Source organism: Lutra lutra, chromosome 6 (genome assembly GCF_902655055.1).
Source record: "Lutra lutra chromosome 6, mLutLut1.2, whole genome shotgun sequence".
NCBI lineage: Eukaryota > Metazoa > Chordata > Mammalia > Carnivora > Mustelidae > Lutra > Lutra lutra.
This window is the reverse complement of record NC_062283.1, coordinates 71,084,825-71,104,033: the sequence shown is the minus strand read 5'-3', so window position 1 is coordinate 71,104,033 and position 19,209 is coordinate 71,084,825. Positions and strand designations below refer to the sequence as shown.

At 35.9% G+C, this 19,209-nt stretch overlaps 1 protein-coding gene and 1 long non-coding RNA gene across 8 annotated transcripts in view; one reads left to right on the top strand and one right to left on the bottom strand.

Annotated features, from left to right (window-relative positions):
* Window positions 1–19,209, top strand: part of CEP85L (centrosomal protein 85 like) — a 223,684-nt gene that overhangs the window by 196,708 nt on the left and 7,767 nt on the right. For 4 of the 5 annotated variants that reach the window (XM_047732071.1, XM_047732070.1, XM_047732072.1 and 1 more), the window contains 2 exons: window positions 14,609–14,716; window positions 16,815–17,046. In XM_047732071.1, coding sequence (XP_047588027.1) covers window positions 14,609–14,716; window positions 16,815–17,046 — 340 coding nt within the window. Of the gene's footprint in view, window positions 1–2,883; window positions 3,528–14,608; window positions 14,717–16,814; window positions 17,047–19,209 lie in introns of those variants that run through there. The other variant, XM_047732075.1, reaches the window with a different exon arrangement.
* Window positions 125–19,010, bottom strand: LOC125101731 (uncharacterized). Of its 3 annotated transcripts, none has more exons than XR_007127904.1 (3): window positions 18,901–19,010; window positions 15,016–15,108; window positions 125–288 (listed from the first exon to the last, which is right to left on the bottom strand). It is a non-coding gene; the product is annotated as an uncharacterized LOC125101731 (long non-coding RNA). The 3 variants fall into 3 exon arrangements; XR_007127906.1 differs by lacking the exons at window positions 15,016–15,108; window positions 18,901–19,010 and adding exons at window positions 1,984–2,071; window positions 2,189–2,435; XR_007127905.1 differs by lacking the exon at window positions 125–288 and adding an exon at window positions 10,445–10,546.

Sequence of the window (19,209 nt, the reverse complement as noted above, 5' to 3'; positions counted from 1 at the left end):
CTAGTGATTCTCTACTTTATTCTTTGTATATTCTCCAAGTATAACACGTTGTTTTGTATTTGTGTTTTGAGCTCCTGCTTAGGTTCTTAGGAGGAGAGTCTGTGGTAGATCATATGCTTATCTAGAGCTTAAGAGTGTCTGATTCATAATCCACAACCAAAACCTGTGGATTAAATGTATTTTAATTTTTTATTAATTTCCCATTTATTAATGAGTACCTGTATGTGTGCCAGGCACTGTTTTTGGCACTGGGGATTTATCAGTAAGCAAAGCAAGTCTTTAGCCATTCTGTAGGATGGGATGGACAAAATGAAAATATCATGTCAAGGAGTGATATGTACAATTAAAAAGTACAGTACAATGACAGACAGACGGTGCTTCATTAAATACAGTGGTCATGAAGTTTTTCCTGAGGAAGTAATATTTGAACAGAGATCTGAATGATGAATAAAACCCAGGGAAAGTGCATTCCAGGCAGAGAGAGCCACCATTGCCCTGAAGGTGCCTGGTGTACTCCCAAGTCCAGCAAGAAGGTTGCTAGTCTGAAGTGCATGATGGTAAGGTAGAGTGGTGAAATGTGATGGTGTAAAGTAGCCTGGGGCTAGATCACATAGGGGTAGATGTCTTTGTATTTTATTCTGTGTATGATGGAAAACCATTGGGCATTTTTGCTGAATAATTTTCTTATTTTTATACCTCCTAAAATACCTTCCATTTTTAGGAAGTAAAACATAAAAACGATAAATGGTTTAAATGTCAGAATAATAGACCATCTGTTTTGATTGTCTTTTGGCCATATTAAATGATGTATCATTTTAATCAAATACTAGGCCAGTTCTACAAGTGGTGTGTGGCCCTACTGTATTGGTTCATGGAGGTTATACTCTTTAATCTGTATTCCTATGGACATAATTTCAGTTGTTTTACTAGCCATTTGAATCACAAAATGATTAAGTTCCCTCAGCCATTATTAACTGACTTGCTCTAGACCATAAGAAAAGGAATTTATATTTTACTTGGTAACATTTTCCAAGAAATCATTCAAATAAAGTTATCTCGATCCAAATTAAGGACAGTCAGCCTTGTCCTTTGGCACTGAAATTGTGGTGGACAAGACTTGTAAGATTTTATTAGCTTATCACATACTGTCTCTCACCTTATAGATTATCAGGATATATTTGTATCAATTGAAATGTGCCTTTTTCTTATTTATGGTGGCATCTTAATACAATTTATTCTTACACAAAAGCCATGTCTTTTAGTCACACTTGAATATGTCATGACCATATATAAATATGTAGAAGAATATGTAATTTATATGCCATTCTATTCTTTGATTTGAAAATGTTTGAACATTTCAAATTAAAAATTTCAAATTAAACTCATTAATTCTATTATCTTATGTTTTGAAGCAATGGGTATTTAAGTCATTGTGGCCATCTGTCTAGGCCATACATCTAATATATGGTTTGCTAACAGAGCAGATAGCAAATGCTGATAACTGGCCAAATTAGCTATATTTATCAAGATACTATTGAATAGAAATTATAGATGGAGACAGGTATGCTTAAAATGGTAAGAAAATTTTTTGCCTAATGTTCCTTGTTAAAACTTTTTAATTTTGGCCCTTCATAGTTAAAAAAGCTAGGTTTTTTATTTGGTTGTATGTGTGGTGCATAAACAATGAATGCTGGAACACTGAAAAGAAAGTAAAATAAAATAAAATGGGGGGGAAAAAAAAGATGTGTAATCTGTAAACATCTGAAAATATTGCCTATTTTTAAAAAATGGATTCTAATTATTTCCCTAGCATTGGGAACCACAGGGAGGAGAATCCTAAAGAGAACACTTTGGGTTGAAAAAGTATTCTTGTTTTGTACTACAGTTAATGGGCTTATTATCAAGTTGATACACATAAGAGAGCAGTTGCCTTCAATTACTAATTATTTAAAGCTGCCTAGTTTTTTCCCCCCATCTGCTTACATAAGGGATGGCCAGCCTTACTTCTCTGTAGATTACGATGTCCTTGCTATGTGCTATAGCTCTGTTTTTATTTTCTTCAGACTCCTTTCTATAGCCAAAACAACACAAAATACCTTATGATGAGTGATAACACAGAGCTTCCCAGCCATTTTCTAACATGAGGTACACGTGTTAGCTGTCAGTATAAAATCAGTATAAAACTTACTGTAAAATTTCACTGCTGTTACAGTTTACATATTCTTTGTTCCTCCACAGTGCCAGGAAGTTGTTCCATTTTAGAAGGTTTAGTAGCCAAAACAATCATAATATTACTAAGATTTTCACTGCTTCTTTATGTCCCTTCAATTACTGAGAAGACCACATTTGTTCAGAGTTCATTTGGTTGACTTTTGGAGTATTGCATTGCCTTGGCTATAAGCAGGTTATTGTTACAGTTTAAATTTTGTGACATAAGGAAAAAATAAAATCCCTTGCCATGTTCATTTTATGTCCAGTTTATAGGAGATAAAAATAAGGCATTGTTCCAGCGTGAAAGTGCTATATTTAAAATACAATTGTGATTTACCACCCTTGTACCAGAAGTCAGTAAATATAGACCTGATTTAGGTCAGGGGCAGATTTATTGATTTACAACTCTGGAAATTGGAGGAGGGTCTTCTACTAGTTATGTTGTATTTGTTGTTGAATATAGAAAAATAGTACTTCATGTAAAAGCATACACTGATATTGAAATTGAGTTCAGTGCTATAAAAATACAGATTTAGTTACTGTTTTGTTCAGCTGACAAGAGGATATTGTTAACTGGCATGAATAACTTGTTTATTCATCGATCCTTTAGAAATAATGCCTTTGTTTACATTTATGAAACTAGTATAGCTAAACTGGCTTCTTCTCCTACAGGTTTTTCTTCTGTCAGTATACAGTATAAAAAGACGTTTTGCAGTAGAACATTTCCCATCATTTCCATAAATGTGGCTTCAGTCAGAATGTGAAAGAGTTCTTCATTGGGCATTGCCTTCCTTCCTATTTATTAAAAGCATGTTTTAGTTACATAATCCTGTTTCCAGTGAACTGTTATCAATGTATGTAATCATTATAAGCTTTTGGCAGAGATACAAAGTAAAAAAGTTTATTAGGTGCATTCTGTTTTCCCTAGCATATTAAAATTGTTTCCTTATTGAAAGAACTTTTGCATTTAAATGGCCTTTCTAAGTTGACAGCAATCGATGAATGATCATTATGTCATAAAATACACAATGACGCTTTAAAGGTCATTAGGACTGTTCGCTTTTAAAGGCGTGATTAGAAACCTCCAATCTCAAAACTGTACCAGTCTGTCCTATTTATAACACTTCAAGGGAAGATGTTTTCATAGCCTCCAAAGATTTTATTTCAGTTTTCAGCAAGTCTCTCTTAAAGCCTTCATCCAGCAGGTTTTCTTAGTAGAAATAGTGGGAAAATGAATCATAAGTCAGTAAAATGTCTTATAAGTAGAATTTAACTTTGCTTTACCCTAAATAAAGTGATTTAATGTTTTCATATTATTATTGTGTGATGTTTATTTCCTAATTTTTGCTATCTTAGTTTTTTTTTTTTTAGATTTTATTCATTTATTTGTCAGAGAGAGAGGGAGAGAGAGCGAGCACAGGCAGACAGAATGGCAGGCAGAGGCAGAGGGAGAAGCAGGCTCCCTGCTGAGCAAGGAGCCCGATGTGGGACTCAATCCCAGGACGCTGGGATCATGACCTGAGCCGAAGGCAGCCGCTTAACCAACTGAGCCACCCAGGCGTCCCACTATCTTAGTTTTGTGATGTGTGCTGACATGAAGTTCTTTCTGCTTAGTTTTTTAATTTTTAAAAGTTTTACCTTTGTGAAGTTGTTTTACAATGCATGAAAAACTAAAAATATTCTTATCAGAAATTTATACTAATTTTTGAAAAAACCTACAGCCAAAAAAAGGTCTTCTATAACTTTTTTAAAAATAAGCTTTCTGGGCTGCCTGGGTGGCTCAGTGGGTTAAGCCTCTGCCTTCAGCTCAGGTCATGATCTCAGGGTCCTGGGATCGAGTCCCACATCAGGCTCTCTGCTAGGCAGGGAGCCTGCTTCCTCCTCTCTCTCTCTCTCTCTCTCTCTCTCTCTACTTGTGATCTCTCTCTGTCAAATAAATAAAATATTTAAAAAAAAAATAAGCTTTCTCTCCAGTGTTTGTATTTATAAGAAGTCTTTAATGTACATGTAATCCTGTTATATGCACAGTACAGTTGCTTAATTAAAATATTGGAAAATGTATATAAAAGATAGATTTAACTTCTGAAAAGTTAGTTCTATGTGTCTGAGGTGGGGAATTCAGAGGTAGGAAAGGGAGTCAGCTCAGTTGCATCAAGGAAGAATGTCCTGGAGTATGTCATCTACCGTGAATGATCACCAGTCATGTATGAACATTCAAAGTATTTGTGATGCTTTTTAAAATACAAGTTTCTGGGCCCAATTATGAACCTGACAACTCAGTATCTCTGGCATGAAGCTTGAAATACACATTATTAACACGTTCTCCAGGCCATTCTTCTTAGCCTGGCAGTATCTCCATTCTGGAGCCATTAGGAAGTGCCATCATGGTCCTTAGGGGCTCATTCACTGAAAGTGGGAATTGACTGGGAAGACAAATTTAAGAGAAAAAGAGGAGGAGGTAGTTCTGAGAAACCTGGATGTGTTCTTGACACATTTAATCTGTCTTACATTGTGTTGATTTTTAAATAACAGCTCTATTGAGATATAATTCCCATACCCTGCGATTCACCCATTTGAAGTGTACAATTCAGTAATTTTTAATATACTACGTTATATGAAACTAAGACCACAGTCAATTCTGGAACCTTTTTATCACCTCATAAACCCGTTACCTTTTAGCTATAGCATTCCCTTGAACCCTATTCTCTCCCTATCCATAAGCAATCACTCATCTACTTCCTGTCTCTATAGATTTGCCTATTCTAGATATCTCATATAAATTTAATATGTAATCTTCTGTAACTCTTTCTCTGACCACACCAGCAGTTAAGCTCCATTAATTGTCAGCTGATTATTCTCTTGTTTTCGGTGACGCCCTGTGGTATAAATTGCTTCACAGACCGATGTGTCCTGGTTCCTCTGAAGGAAAAACTCCTTAGGTTAATGTTTGAGATTTTTTTCTGTTCCCAAGAGTGCTTTTCCCAGGTGTCTCATTTTTTCTCTCTAGGAATCTAGCCAGCGAGTAGTCTGGCCTATACCTTCAATGAATCTAACAGTTTCTTCCCAACTGCTTTTTGCCACAACTTCTACTATTTCATTCTTTGTTTTTTATAAAGTATAAATTTGCTTAATTGTTTATTTAAATTCAATTTAATTAACATATACTATGTTATTAGTTTCAGAGGTACCATTTAATGGTTCACCAGTTGCATACAACACCCAGTGCTCATTACTTCAAGTGCCCTCCTTAACGCCCATCACCCAATTATCCCATCCCCCCACCCACCTCCCCTCCAGCAACCCTCAGTTTGTTTCCTAGAGTTAAGAGTCTCTTATGTTTTGCCTCCCTCTCTGTTTCCTTATTTTATTTTTTCTTGCCTTCCCCTGTGTTCATCTGTTTTGTTTCTTAAATCTGACAGATGAGTGAAATCATTGGTATTTGTCTTTCTCTGACTGACTTATTTTGCTTAGCATAATACCCTCTAGTTCCATCCAAGTCATTGCAAATGGCAAGATTTTGTCATTTTTGATGGCTGAGTAGTATTCCATGGTATATATACACCACATCTTCTTTATTCAATCATCTGTCGATGGACATCTGGGCTCTTTCCATAGTTGGGCTATTGTGGACATTGCTGCTACAAACACTGGGGTGCAGATGCCCCTTCAAATCACTATGTTTGTATCCTTTGGGTAAATACCTAGGAGTGTGATTACTGGGTTTGAGGGAAATTCTATTTTTAACTTTCTGAGGAACCACCATACTGTTTTCCAGAGTGGCTGCACCAGTTTGCATTCCTACCAACAGTGTTAAGAGGGTTCCCCTTTCTCCACATTCTCACCAAGATCTGTTTTCTTCCTGACTCATTAATTTTAGCCATTCTGACCAGTGTGAGGTGTTATCTCATTTAGGTTTTGATCTGTATTTCCCTGATGCCAGGTGATACTGAGCATTTTTTTCATGTGTCTGTTGTCCATTTGTATGTCTTCTTTAGAGAAATGACTTCTTTTTTAACATTCCTCTGGCTGGTTCCATACAAATTTTAGTACTATTTGTTCCAGCTCTGTAGAAAATGTTGTTGGTATTCTGATAGACCTCTACAGCTTTTGCTATTGCCCCTAAGGCTTGAACTTCACAGTCTGTTGCAAATGAATTCAGGTCCTTTAGAGAGATATTTAGAGCTCTCTGTTCTATGACTTGGTTCTCCCTGGGCAAAATCTTTGAGCCAGACCAGTGCTGATGGGAACAGTACCCTGCAGCCCCTCAGACTTCTTAGTGACTCGCCATAAGATAAAATTCAGTGGCAGTAGCTCTAGATCTTAGCTTGCTTCTGCCAGTGTGGAACCCCTGCCACAGAAGCCAAGGCAAGGGCAGTCAGGTTTACAGTATTCTTTGTGGTGCTGTACCTGAAGTACGGTCTCCATCCCAGTAGGGAGCTTAGGCAGAAGAGGGGGGGGTTCCCCCATCTTTTGGCTGTACTTGTCTGGAACTTAGCCTGAGTGCAAGGAGCTGAGGGCAGGATAAGAAATGCTGACGTCCTGTCCTTCCTGGGAAGGTAGCTTTATAACTCGGAGCTAGGAGGACAGGGAGCCCTGTGTTCCTGTTATTGGCTGTCCCAGTCTGGAGTGGAATTTCCATCTTGCTGAGCTATGAGAGCATAAAGATGGCCTGAATTCTGTTTCAAATACTATAGATTTTGCTGTTCTTAACTTTCAATAGATTTTCTTGAATATAAGTTTGTTAATTTTCTGTTTACTCATGGGACCATTTATAGAAACTTTAAATGTGCTCTTCTGAAATTTTCACTGAGGGGCCACCTGGGTGGCTTAGTCACTTAAGTGTCTGCCTTCGGTTCAGGTCATGATCCCAACATCTTGGGATTGAGTCCCACATTGGACTCCCTGCTCAGCAGGGAGTCTGCTTCTCCTTCTCCCTTTTCCCCTTCCTTCTGTCCATGTTTCTCTCTCTCTCTTGCTCGCTTTCAAATAAATAAATAAAATCTTTATAAAATAATAAATAAGGGACTCCTGAGTGGGTCAGTTGGTTGAGTATCTGCCTTCGGCTCAAGTCATGGTCTCAGGGTCCTGGGATTGAGTCTCATTCGGGCTCCCTGCTCAGCAGGACATCTGCTTCTCGCTCTCCCTCTGCCCCTACCCCCTGCTTGTGCGCTCTCTCTCTCTCTCTCTGACAAAGAAAAACTTCTAAAAAAATAATAAAATTTCCACAGAGGAGTGGATCTGAAAGGCTCCTCATGCTGTCTTGCTGGAAACAGAATTCTCAGGTAGATTGTTCTTAAAGTTGTATCAGGTAGTGAGGTGATAGTTAATGTAGAGGAATTTGAGCTGTACAGTTGGATTATTATAAACAGAAACCTAAAAAATAGCAATTTTTATGGTGCTTGCATATTCCTTATTTTGTAATCTTAGTTTTTACAAACATTTTGAAAATTCTTCTTTTTATTAATATGCAGAAAGGAATAAAGGGATTTAATATTTCTCCACACTTAGGCTAAAGTGAGAAATGGAGCCCCTGTTAAGTGCAGAGGCATCAGTGATGATGCTGGTGATAATGATATTACACATTACAGGAGCTGTGCTTTTTGATTATACTTATTATTTCTAAACCTCAATAGTAAGCTTACAAGGTAAGAAAGAGTGTCTTTCTATATATGAAGCAGCCAGGATTGAAAAAGATGTGCCTAAGGTCTCAGCGCAGATTCTAATTCATGTCTGACCTCAGAGTTTGTGCTGTTAGTATTGCTCCTCACTGCTTCAAAGTGAAAAATCCCAAGAGAAAGGCAAAAATGCACCAGAGAAGTGTTAATCTGATCACTTCCTTGTGTAAGCCTTAGGGGAAAGTTTGTTTTCAGTGTCTTCTTCTGGAATGAAAGATCCTTAAACTGGAGCATGTCAGAAAGCTAGTCTTGTGGAAAGCACTTGGCATTCAGTTGCCTAGAAATAGAATTTGGAAATTTTGTCTCCAAAGTGAAATTTTTTAGTACATTACACTCTACAATATGGTAGAATTATTAGCTCCTTGAGATTAAATAAAATGCCTGGTTTTGTTTCCTGATGCATTTACTTAAGAGTCTTGTAATAGGTGCACTAGGCTCCTTGAACAATCCTTATCCAGTTCAACACTTAGCACAGTGCTTTGTATATAAAAGATGTTCAATAACTGGTTTTGAATGAATGAACATAGCCTTTTACTTAAAAACTAAATTAGGTGTTAATTACTTTTTCATGCTTTTTCATTCATTAACTGTTAACTGAGTTTCTACCATGGGCCAGGCACTCTTTCTGGGGATATCTAGTGAACAAAAGAGACCAAAAACCTTTGCCCACAATGCTGAATTTGGAATGGGCTTTCATTATTTTTTCTAGTTTTATTTAAGTATAGTTGACAAAATTATAAGATATTTAAAGTGTACATCAGGATGATTTAAGAAATGGGTTCTTTTTAATATTTAGTATAAGATGAAAAGAATTAGTGTTGCATAAATATTTTGTACCAGGTGAAAGTCATTTAGGCTTTTTGGTTATATGCAACAGAACCAATTCAATTTAGCTTAAGCAAAAATAGTAGAATCTACTGTGTTATGAGGTTGCAGAGATACTGTGGAACCAATGTAGGAATAAAATCTAGCTTCAAGAAAGGAGAGACTTTGTTGCTTCTCTCATGCAGTGTGTTTCATTCTTTTCTCTGCAGACTCACTTCCTTTATTCTTTAGCTCATATGACAGAATAGAGCTGCCCTACAGCCCCTAAGTTCTATAGTTTATTTCCAGTCACACACAGAGAGATTCATAGACTCTGGGTACCAGTTCCTCAGGTTTGGTTAAGTGTTCACTCAGCCCAGTCCAGCAAGCAGCGCCCCAAGAGGTGCAGAATTCTTATGATATGATGCTTTTGACACATGGGGTTTGTGAACAGGCAGATACTACAAATGTCTGCATACACACTGCATAATTTTCACAATGCCTTACAAGGTTATAAATTCTTTCTGATGAATTTGGAACCCTCAAAGGTTGAATAACATACCCATAGTTGCACAACATGTAAGCTGTGGGCCCAGAACCTAGTTTTGTCTGACTACAAATCTTGTGCTGTTACCATTAACTGTATACATTTTTCTTTCACCTGTGAACTTATTTTTTATTGATATACAATTGATTATAACATTATATTAGTTTCTGGTATACAGTCTAATGATTTGATATTTTATATATTGTGAAGTGATCACAATAAGTCTAGTTTATACCCATTACCATATAGTTACAGGGTGTGTGTGTGTGTGATGAGAACTTTCAAGATCTATTATTTCAGCAACTCTCAGATATATGATACAGTATTAACTGTAGACACCATGCCTGATAGTACATCCCCAAGGCTTATTTTATAACTGGAAGTTCATATACCTTTTGACCTCCTTCACCCATCCATCCTTCCCCCAACCCACCCACCTCTGGAAACCATTAATCTATTCTCTGTTATTTCTGAGGGTTTTTTATTTGTTTGTTTGTTTGTTTTGATTTCACAGGTAAGTGAGATCACATGGTATTTGCCTTTCTCTGTCTCACTTAGCATAATGCCCTCAGGGTCCATCCACACTGTTGCATGTTGTAAGATTTCCTTCTTTTCTATTGATGAGTAATATTCCATTGGGTCTCACTGGGTTCCTTGTATTTGGAAGTCTGGATCTTGAGGTCTACTTCCTTCCCCAGGTTAGGGAATTTTTCAGTCAATGTTTTTTCAGATAAGTTTTCTGCCCCTTTCTCACTCTTTTCTTTCTGGGACCCTTGTAATGGTCCAAGATTTGTAATGTTCTTTCAGTCCCTTCAGCCATCTTCATTCTTTTACTTTTTGCTGCTCTGATTGAGTGAAATCTGCCCTGCCTTTGAGTTCACTGATACATTCTTCTGCTTCATCCAGTCTGCTGTAGAACCCATCTATTAGATTTTTCAGTCAATTATTTTACTCTTCAGCTCCACAAATTCTACTTGCTACTTTCTTATAGTTTCTATTTGTTGAAACTCTCACTTTATTCATGCATTGTTTTGCTGACCTTGGTTAACATTATTATGACTGCTATTTGAACACACTTACCTCTGTTTCATTGAGGTCTTTTTTTTTTGAGATTTTATCTTTTCATTTAGAACTTATTCCTGTGTGTTTTCAATTTTTTTTTGGACTCTTCTGTGTTTGTTTCTATGCATTAGATAAACAGTCTTGATGGAGTTGCCTGTTTTAGGAGATGAACTTTCTTAACTACATTTTTAAAAGGTGTTGAGACACGGTATCACTAAATTTCATTCAAAGAAACCATCTCCCCTCCCTGAAAAAAAGAATGTGTTCCCCTTGTTAATGCTTTCTAAATATTTATTTTTTAAAAGATTTTATTTATTTATTTGACAGAGAGAGAGAGATCACAAGTAGGCAGAGAGGCAGGCAGAGAAGCGGGGGGGAGCAGGCTCCCTGCTGAGCAGAGAATCTGATGTGGGACTCGATCCCAGAACCCGAGCCGAAGGCAGGCTTAACCCACTGAGCCACTCAGGTGCCCCTGTTAATGCTTTCTAAATGCCATTATTACCTTACCTGTTATCTGTGCATGTTCTTTATTGTTATTTCTAATGCCAGTAGCACTTTTATCTTTTTTAGAGTTATGTTATTTCAAGAATAATGTATTTGTATTAATAGAATCATAACAGTATGAAACCATTTATCTGTTCTCAGTAATAAATTCAAAGTGATTGACTTATACCTTGTTTCTAGATCATTGAAATATATACAATAAAATTTTAACCTGAAAAATTTTCAGAAGAACTCTTTTTAAAAAGGTTTTTTGTTGTTCTTCTCTTGTTTGATTTTTTTAACTAGACACAATAAATTTAACACCTATGGCACAAATCCTATTATAATAAAGATTCAGGCAGGTTAGTAGACTAGTATACAAAAATTGGAGAAAATACCTTATTAGAAATTCTTCTGTCTTATAATTTAGGGGTAAGTTTAATTTCATCTGTGATATTTAAGTAAAGTTAATTTTGAAGACATGTAAAATGTTTTCAAAAAATTATATTATACTTCAAAAACGGGATTTGTTTCTTTCCTAGAATTCTCTACTGAAACATGTCTTAGTGATCTTACCGAGTCTCGTGGTTTTACATATAATGTGTGTGCTCACTCCTCCCTTTTTCCATCTATAATTCTCCCCTTACCTTACAACTTGTATATCCAACTGCCTACTCAACAGCACCACTTAACACATCAGACATAATATGTCCGAATTGAATTTCTTACCCTCCTCAGACAGAAGATAGTAAAACCTGCTCTACCCTCCATGTTTTCTTTCTTTATTAATGGCAAATCTGTCCTTCCATTTTCTCAGTCCAGAAACATTAGACTTATCCTTGACTTCTCTTCTGCCTCACATTTGTGAACAAATCTTACTACCTTTAAATATATCTAGCATCTGACACGTTCTTCTGACCTCAGTTGTGTTTATACCCTGGTCCACCACATCTTTATTCTTTATATGAATGATTTCTGCCTGCTTCTATCCTTGCATGCCTCTAGTCTATTCTCATTAGCCTAAGTGACCTATCAAACAAAAACCAGATCATGTCTCTTCTCAGAACCTTTCAGTGGTTCCTCATTTTTTCCAAAGTAAAAATCAGTTTTTACCCTGGCTCATGAGGCCGTGCACAATCTGTTCTCTCTACCACCCGCCTTCTCTGACTTCATCTTTTTCTATTTTCTGCCACCCTGGCTCTCGTGCTTTTTCTCAAACACAGAAGACACCATCTGCCTCAGAACCTTTGCACTGACTGAAACACTCTTATGAGATGTAATCTTTCACCTCCTTCAAGCCATTGCTCAAATGTCACTTTTTCCGTGAGCCTCTACTCTACCCTGTTTGAGATCTCAGCCTCCTCTCCCTTGCCATGCTCCTGATCTCCAAAAAACTAGTCACATTCTAATATATAATACTATGTAATTTACATATCTATTATATTTTCCTTGATCTTTTATCGCCTAGTAAAAGTTCTGAAAGGGTCAGCAGTTTTGACTTTTTTTTTTCACTGATTCATCACGCAATGCACAGACTGTACTTGGCTATAATTTTTGTTGGATGAATAATTGCATGAAGGAATGTTTTTATGAAATTCTTGTAGGGTGTGTGTATGCACGCATGCATGCATGTGCATGTATAGGGGGTTGTATGTGTTTATAGACTAAAATAACATAAGTTAACATAAGTTTTCATCAAAATATTTTCTCTTAAGTTGGGTTTGTGGAGTATATAGTTGTTGGCTAAAGCATATCTGTCTTTCCTTCATTTGAGCTATTTTGTATATGGGACAAAAGACAACAGTTTCTAAATATTTAGATCAAAGCAAGAAATGTTTTTGAAACCGTTTTTCAACTTCAAGAATGATTGTGATAAGTATCTGTAGGTCAGTACTTGGAATTTTTTTAAGACATGATTATTCACTGGAAATTTAAAGAGATAATGTAGACATCTGAAAATTAAAGTTTTTAATTTTAGTAATCCCATTCTAAGCTTCATGGAAATTTTCCTTTCTCTTTTTTTCTTAAGCTTAAACATAGGCTTTTTCATACCATGTGGAATAAAGAAATAATCTTTTAGGTGGAATGTTGTGTCAGTAACTATGGCACTCATACCCTCGTATTACTCTAGAAATTGTACAACATATGGTACTTTTAGGATAAGCTTATCTCTGAACCCTTTCCCCTATTAAAGGACTATTTCATAAGTACCTTTCTACCCAACCAACATAACATCTTAAGCCTGATACATTTCCCAAATCCAAATCCAATTTTTTTCTTATGACAAATAGCACTACTGCCGAACATTTATGATTTATTCTGATGGAGAAAAATGCCTGTTTCTTAACTGATTTAAATTTAGTCTTACATGTGAACATTTGCTAGCTAATTATTAGTCACATTCATTATGACTCTGAATTGGTAAAAATAAAAAACACTAGAATTTTCTAAAGAATAATATTACAGCATTATGAAAATACCTCTTGGGGTCAGTTTTCATTGTTAAAATGTTAGCTTTAGAGTAGTTAATCTGTGGTGCCTTTCTTCCACGGTTCTGATAAAATAGTCAAAGATGTTAAGAAAATTTTGGATGAATTCTGGATTGTAGACAATCATGTTAGGCCATTATGCATAGATGTTCAACTAAATAAATAATCCCTGTATATCCTTTTAGTCCAATAGGTTTTTGATTCATTCACATGCAGTTACAAAGGAATTTCAGATCCAGAAATATACATACTCAGAAAGCCCATGTGACTTTATGCTGAGAGATTAAATTTTGTGGAATATAAAGTTTACCCTGGAAGGAAATATATACTCATTATAGAGCTTAATTCATTCCTATCCAACTTGTGGGTTATTAAATGTAAAGTTTTATATAGAGTTTAGCAAATAAATGCAAGAGCTACTTGGTGGAATATGTGTTTCTGAGAAAATTGCTTTGTATTTGCAGTCTTATCTTAACCCCTGGTGACAGCTATCTTCTCTTATTCTAGCGAGACATAATATGAGGGGGGAGAACACCTTCCTCGTGAATTGTGTTTTAGGTAGTCAGCCTTCTGAAGTAGTTTCAGAATTGAGACTAAATAAATACAATCCTGAGGAGGAAATAAAAGAAATCTCTCGTTACATGTTTATTGATCTTGTGATTTCACAAAAGGAAAAAAGTGTTGATTGAAACAACCTAGAGATCACTGATATCTACAGAGTTTATGATGAGTTTGACCCAAGTACTCTTAATATATGCCACATACTGCTTTAGTGCACTCAGGATATTCTTACAATAGTATCTTGTTCTGGATAATTCATAATTTTATAAAGAGTTAAGATATTCATTTATTAAACCTTTGGCTTGAATTCAGCATCATAACTATTACTTGGAATACCATACACTGAGAGAAGTGTGTTTAGCTATGTTTCAAATGATGGAAAATGAGGATGGTCTTACATTACTTTGTTTTATCTTATTAACCATAAGAAAAAAAGGGGGGTGGTATGGATTTGCTAATACACTCTGAATGCATAAACAACAACAACAAAAAACAAAATAAGAACTGTTTGTAAGATAGCATTAAATAGCAGCTGTTTAGGCTTAACATGTTTTACCCAGATTAAAAACTTTCTTGGTAAAGGTGGTTCTTGTTTTTCCTTTTGCTGACATCCACTCTAGAACAATATGGGTTGATTTAAAAGTGAAGGCCTCCATCTTCCAGGGGATAGGGAGGAGAGATCCAAAGTATTCAGAGCCCATATTCCTAGTTACCTCTCTGACTGCATTTTGCTTTTAGCATTAACATGCTTTGCTTTCTGATTCTCTTTATTTTAGTCTATACAAGGGAAACTTTCTAAAGAAAAATCAACTACTCAAAAGATGATGGAAGAGCTGGAAAAGAAAGAAAGAAACCTACAGAGATTAACAAAAACTTTGCTTGATGTGAGTAGAAAAAATTCAAATTACTTTCAAAAAACGATTCAGTACTTATTTAAGTTAAAGCAGATACTTATTTTGTACATATTCATAGAATATTTTTTACTTGAAGACTTGATTTTGGTGTGCCAATTAATTAACTCCATTAGGTTTCTTACAAAAGTATAATTAAAAAGCAAACTTTTATTTTTCTTATGTATCTGAATATAATTTCACAGACTTAACTGCAACATAGTTAAATATTATATAGAGATTCGGTCCCAAAGTAATTCAATAAAGCATAAATTGAATATAAATAAAATTACCTTTGAAAATCCTTAAGGAAGGTACAATGTTGACACTTCATCATTGGAACAGATCTCGCTTTCTTCATCTAATTACAAGATGACACACTTGGCCTGCATTTAAGGATATGTTGTACAAAAAAATAGTTATATTAGTTTTTTAACTCTCATCATGACATTTTGCCTCTAAATACCCAGAATGCATCTCCAAAAATTAGGCACATTTCCCATATAACTGTACCACAATTGTCAAACCCAACAAGAATAATATTCCTCAATATTCAATAATACCATGAGTTGCATTTCATTTTGTCTTACGAAGTTTCTCACTTTTTCCATGTTAGTGACTTGTTTTTTAAATCTGGGCCTGTTGTATTAAAGACTTATATATTGTCAGGCCTTCTAGATTTGTCTGATTGCTTTCTTATGGTGTCATTTATCTTGTTCTCTACCCCCTCTATCTCTTAAAAACTAGAAGTAAGAGCTAAAGATATCATTAAGTCAAGACAAACATTTTTTGGCATGAAGACTTTGTAGGTGTTGTTCACGTCCTCAAATTATTTATGTTTGATTATCCCACTGTAAGTGACAGAAATACTGATTTCACTGGTTAAAATGGTAACAGACTAATTATTTCCATTGTCACATTATGGCCTCTGCAAATAGCAGGTAATCTGTGGAATGATACTTAGGTAACATTGAATATGTAGTTTATCAGTACCCTTTCCCTTGATGGTTTTAGTATTCTATTCACTGGTGATCATTGTCTAAATCATTACATGATTAAAAGAATCATATTTTTTCCTAATTATATTTACATTTTTAGCTGGCATTCATCTATTAAAAAATCTTTTCCTCATCAGTACAGGCTGTTTGGTTATTTTGAAATACAGGTCTAACTAGAAAGCTAATTAAATTGCCTGTAGTAATTTTCAGAATGAGAAGTAGATGGTGACATTTTGGGGATGAAGTGAAGGTAGCTTTTTCTGAGTGTAATAAATTATGAGTTCATATTGATAATCCCAATTTAAATTTCACAATTCAAAATTGTTAGGGTTTTTTTTCCTTTGGTTTTATACTTGTATTTCTTTTTCTCTTAATGCTGAAAATTTTGGTTCCTATCAACACTAACATAACATACATACTTTTTTCTCAATATGCAACAGATAGTTTCAAAGTAAATAAATTATTACTGCTACTAACAGTAAAACTATAGGGTAGGGTTTAAAATTTCTTCATAGTTCGGGGCGCCTGAGTGGCTCAATGGGTTAAGCCGCTGCCTTCGGCTCAGGTCATGATCTCAGGGTCCTGGGATCGAGTCCCACATCGGGCTCTCTGCTCAGCAGGGAGCCTGCTTCCCTCTCTCTCTGCCTGCCTCTCTGCCTGCTTGTGATCTCTCTCTGTCAAATAAATAAATAAATAAAATCTTAAAAAAAAAAAAATTTCTTCATAGTTCTTTTTGTTCTTGGGATAAATTTTATTATAGAAGATTATATATTCAACCAAGATATTTACTATGTGACATTATGTAGCATGAGATACTCCTGGAAAGTAAGTCTGGGTTTGTTGCCTCTTTCACATTTACCCTAGGGCACGAGATGGCACAGAGGAATCATTGAGTCATTTCATTTCCACTATTTTAAATGCCTTTCCTTTTTCTTTTTGCTTACCGTGTGTATGCAGTTTAATTTGGTTAATGTGTATGTAATATGACTCTAACATTTCATTAATAAATGGGGGGAAATGTTCAGACAACTGCATGGCTTTGAATATTTTCACTATTCTAACAACCTGATTTGTTTTTTCTTTATCTCTTGTAGAACCAAAGGCAAACAGAAGAGACATGCTCCTTATTGGATCAGGGCCAGGAAGCAGACCAATCCAGGCAGCAGACAGTACTTACCAAATGGCCACTATCTGATTTGAGTGTGATTGATCAGCTGTTCAAGGAAATGTCCTATTGTTTGTTTGACTTGAAGGCATTGTGTAGTATTCTCAATCAGCGAGCTCAGGGCAAGGAGCCTAATCTTTCATTATTACTGGGAATCAGATGTAAGTCGTTGATGCCTTGTTCTTACTATATTGCTTAGCAATTAGAAACCTGTCTTCATGGATCAGGAACCTCTTACTGCCTTTTCCCTATTTGTTTTTATCTCCTTTCCTACTTAGATTTATAAATCTCTGAATAAATCTGTAGGTCTGTGAATACCTATTATTATTTGATTGCTAGGACTTACCTCATACTTAAGAGAAGTGAGCAGTGTCATATTGGTATGGACTGCCACTTGGCAGAATGCCTACAGAGCTTCCTGTGTGGATGAGCTGTGCTGGATCTGCTAATATGTGATTGGAGTGGTAGTTCGATGTGATAGTCCTGATTACTCTTCTAAAAGTAATGATTCTATTGGCTTTCACGTGGTAATTGCCTAAGGTAATGATCCAGCCATCTGTCTGCTGGTAAAATATTTAAGAGAAGATACGCCTTTGCTTTTCCTATGCAGTGTATGTCTGTGGCAGTTGCTTAATGTAAGTACCAGTGCTGGGGCACCTGGGTGGCTCAGATGGTTCAGCATCTGCCTTCGGCTCAGGTCATGATCCCTTCCTGGGATCGAGCCCCACATGGGCTCCCAGCTCAGCAGGGAGTCTGCTTCTCTCTCTCTCTCTGCCTTTCCCTCTGCTTGTCTGTTTTCTCTCTCAAATGAACAAATAAAATCTTTAAAGATATATATATATATATATATATTCTATATATATTTAAATATATATATAAAATAAAAAAGAAAATATATATTCTCTATGTCTGTGCTGTCACAAGAGCTAATTTTCATGGCCTGTGGATCTGCTGCCCTTGTCATTCATTTACACTCTGGCCTTATCCCTTTCAATATGACCCCCCCACATTGTTCCTCAGTTCCATGTTCTTCCACACATAGTTGTAAGATCCGCCACAGGAATATCCTAGTTTCTCTTCTGTGCTGCTTTTGCAGAAACACACATCTCTGCCTGTGGTTCTAAATTACTATAATATTGACATATTGGTCTCTTTTTAATACAGAAGAAATGGGCATAAGTAAGGAGATATGATTGGAGTAAGACCATAATAAGGTTTATGCACTTTCTATGTTGTATTGAAAAAATGCCTAATAATATAGTTAATGTGTGACTAGAGTGGAGACTAGTTTTATTTATAGTTTCATCAAAAAGATTCTACCAATTGGCGTCATGATAGTTATTTTGGCAAACCAAGTAATACTTTCCACCCAAGTATATCCCTTGTTAAATGAAACATGTAACTGCTCAGAGAGGTCAGCAGAATTTTCCCTTCCACTTCACAGATGTTTATATACATATGTTTGGGTATGTAAAAAACACTTTAATGTGTAAATATATTGACTTAGTAAGTAATGCTTTATATAGTCCAGATACTAAGGTGCAGATAATGCAGTTGAACACAGCCCTTGGCTGCCACACAAACTCGATTACTAGAGCATTGTGATAAGTACTATAATTGAGATGTGGATGGAGGAAAATGGGGGCCCAAGGGGAAAACTAACTAAATGGGAAGGGCTGTGAAGACTCTGATGTTTGGCTTAAATCTCTGGAGGAGAGGTTTGCCAGGTCATGGGGCGATTTAGTCAGCAGAAGTCAGTCACTTCTCTTGAAGAAGTAAAAGCTCACACACAGAAGACTCAATTCTCTTTACCATTTTAGAAGTAGTCACCCCTTCAGTTATTTTGTAACTTTCTACATTTTTATTCTCCTGTATAGTATTTGTCACCTTTTCCAGTAATTAGATTAAGAGAGCTATCCAAACGTGAATATAAAGGGAGATTGAAGAACTTTGTCACATTCACCTCCCAGTGTATCCCTCTTTCAGTCTTTCAGGTTTAAACCCATATCCCTTACCTTGTATCTTGGTACTGTGAAAATTTGACCAGCTAGGTAATTTGTCAAAAACCAGTGGATTTTGAATCCTTATCTCCTCACTCCACCCATTGTTCAGTGACACTCTTTACCCCACCCTTCTTTTTTTTAAAAATGCTCTACTACCACGGTTTCCATGGCTTTGTTTTCTAGGTTCTGCTTCTGCCTTTATGACTGCTCAGTCTTAGTGTTCTCTGGAATTCTCTGCCATTTAAATTATTTACTGTCCCCCAGAAATCTTTTGTTGCTCTTTTTTTTTTTCTTTTTTAAAATTGGATTATTTGTGGGGTT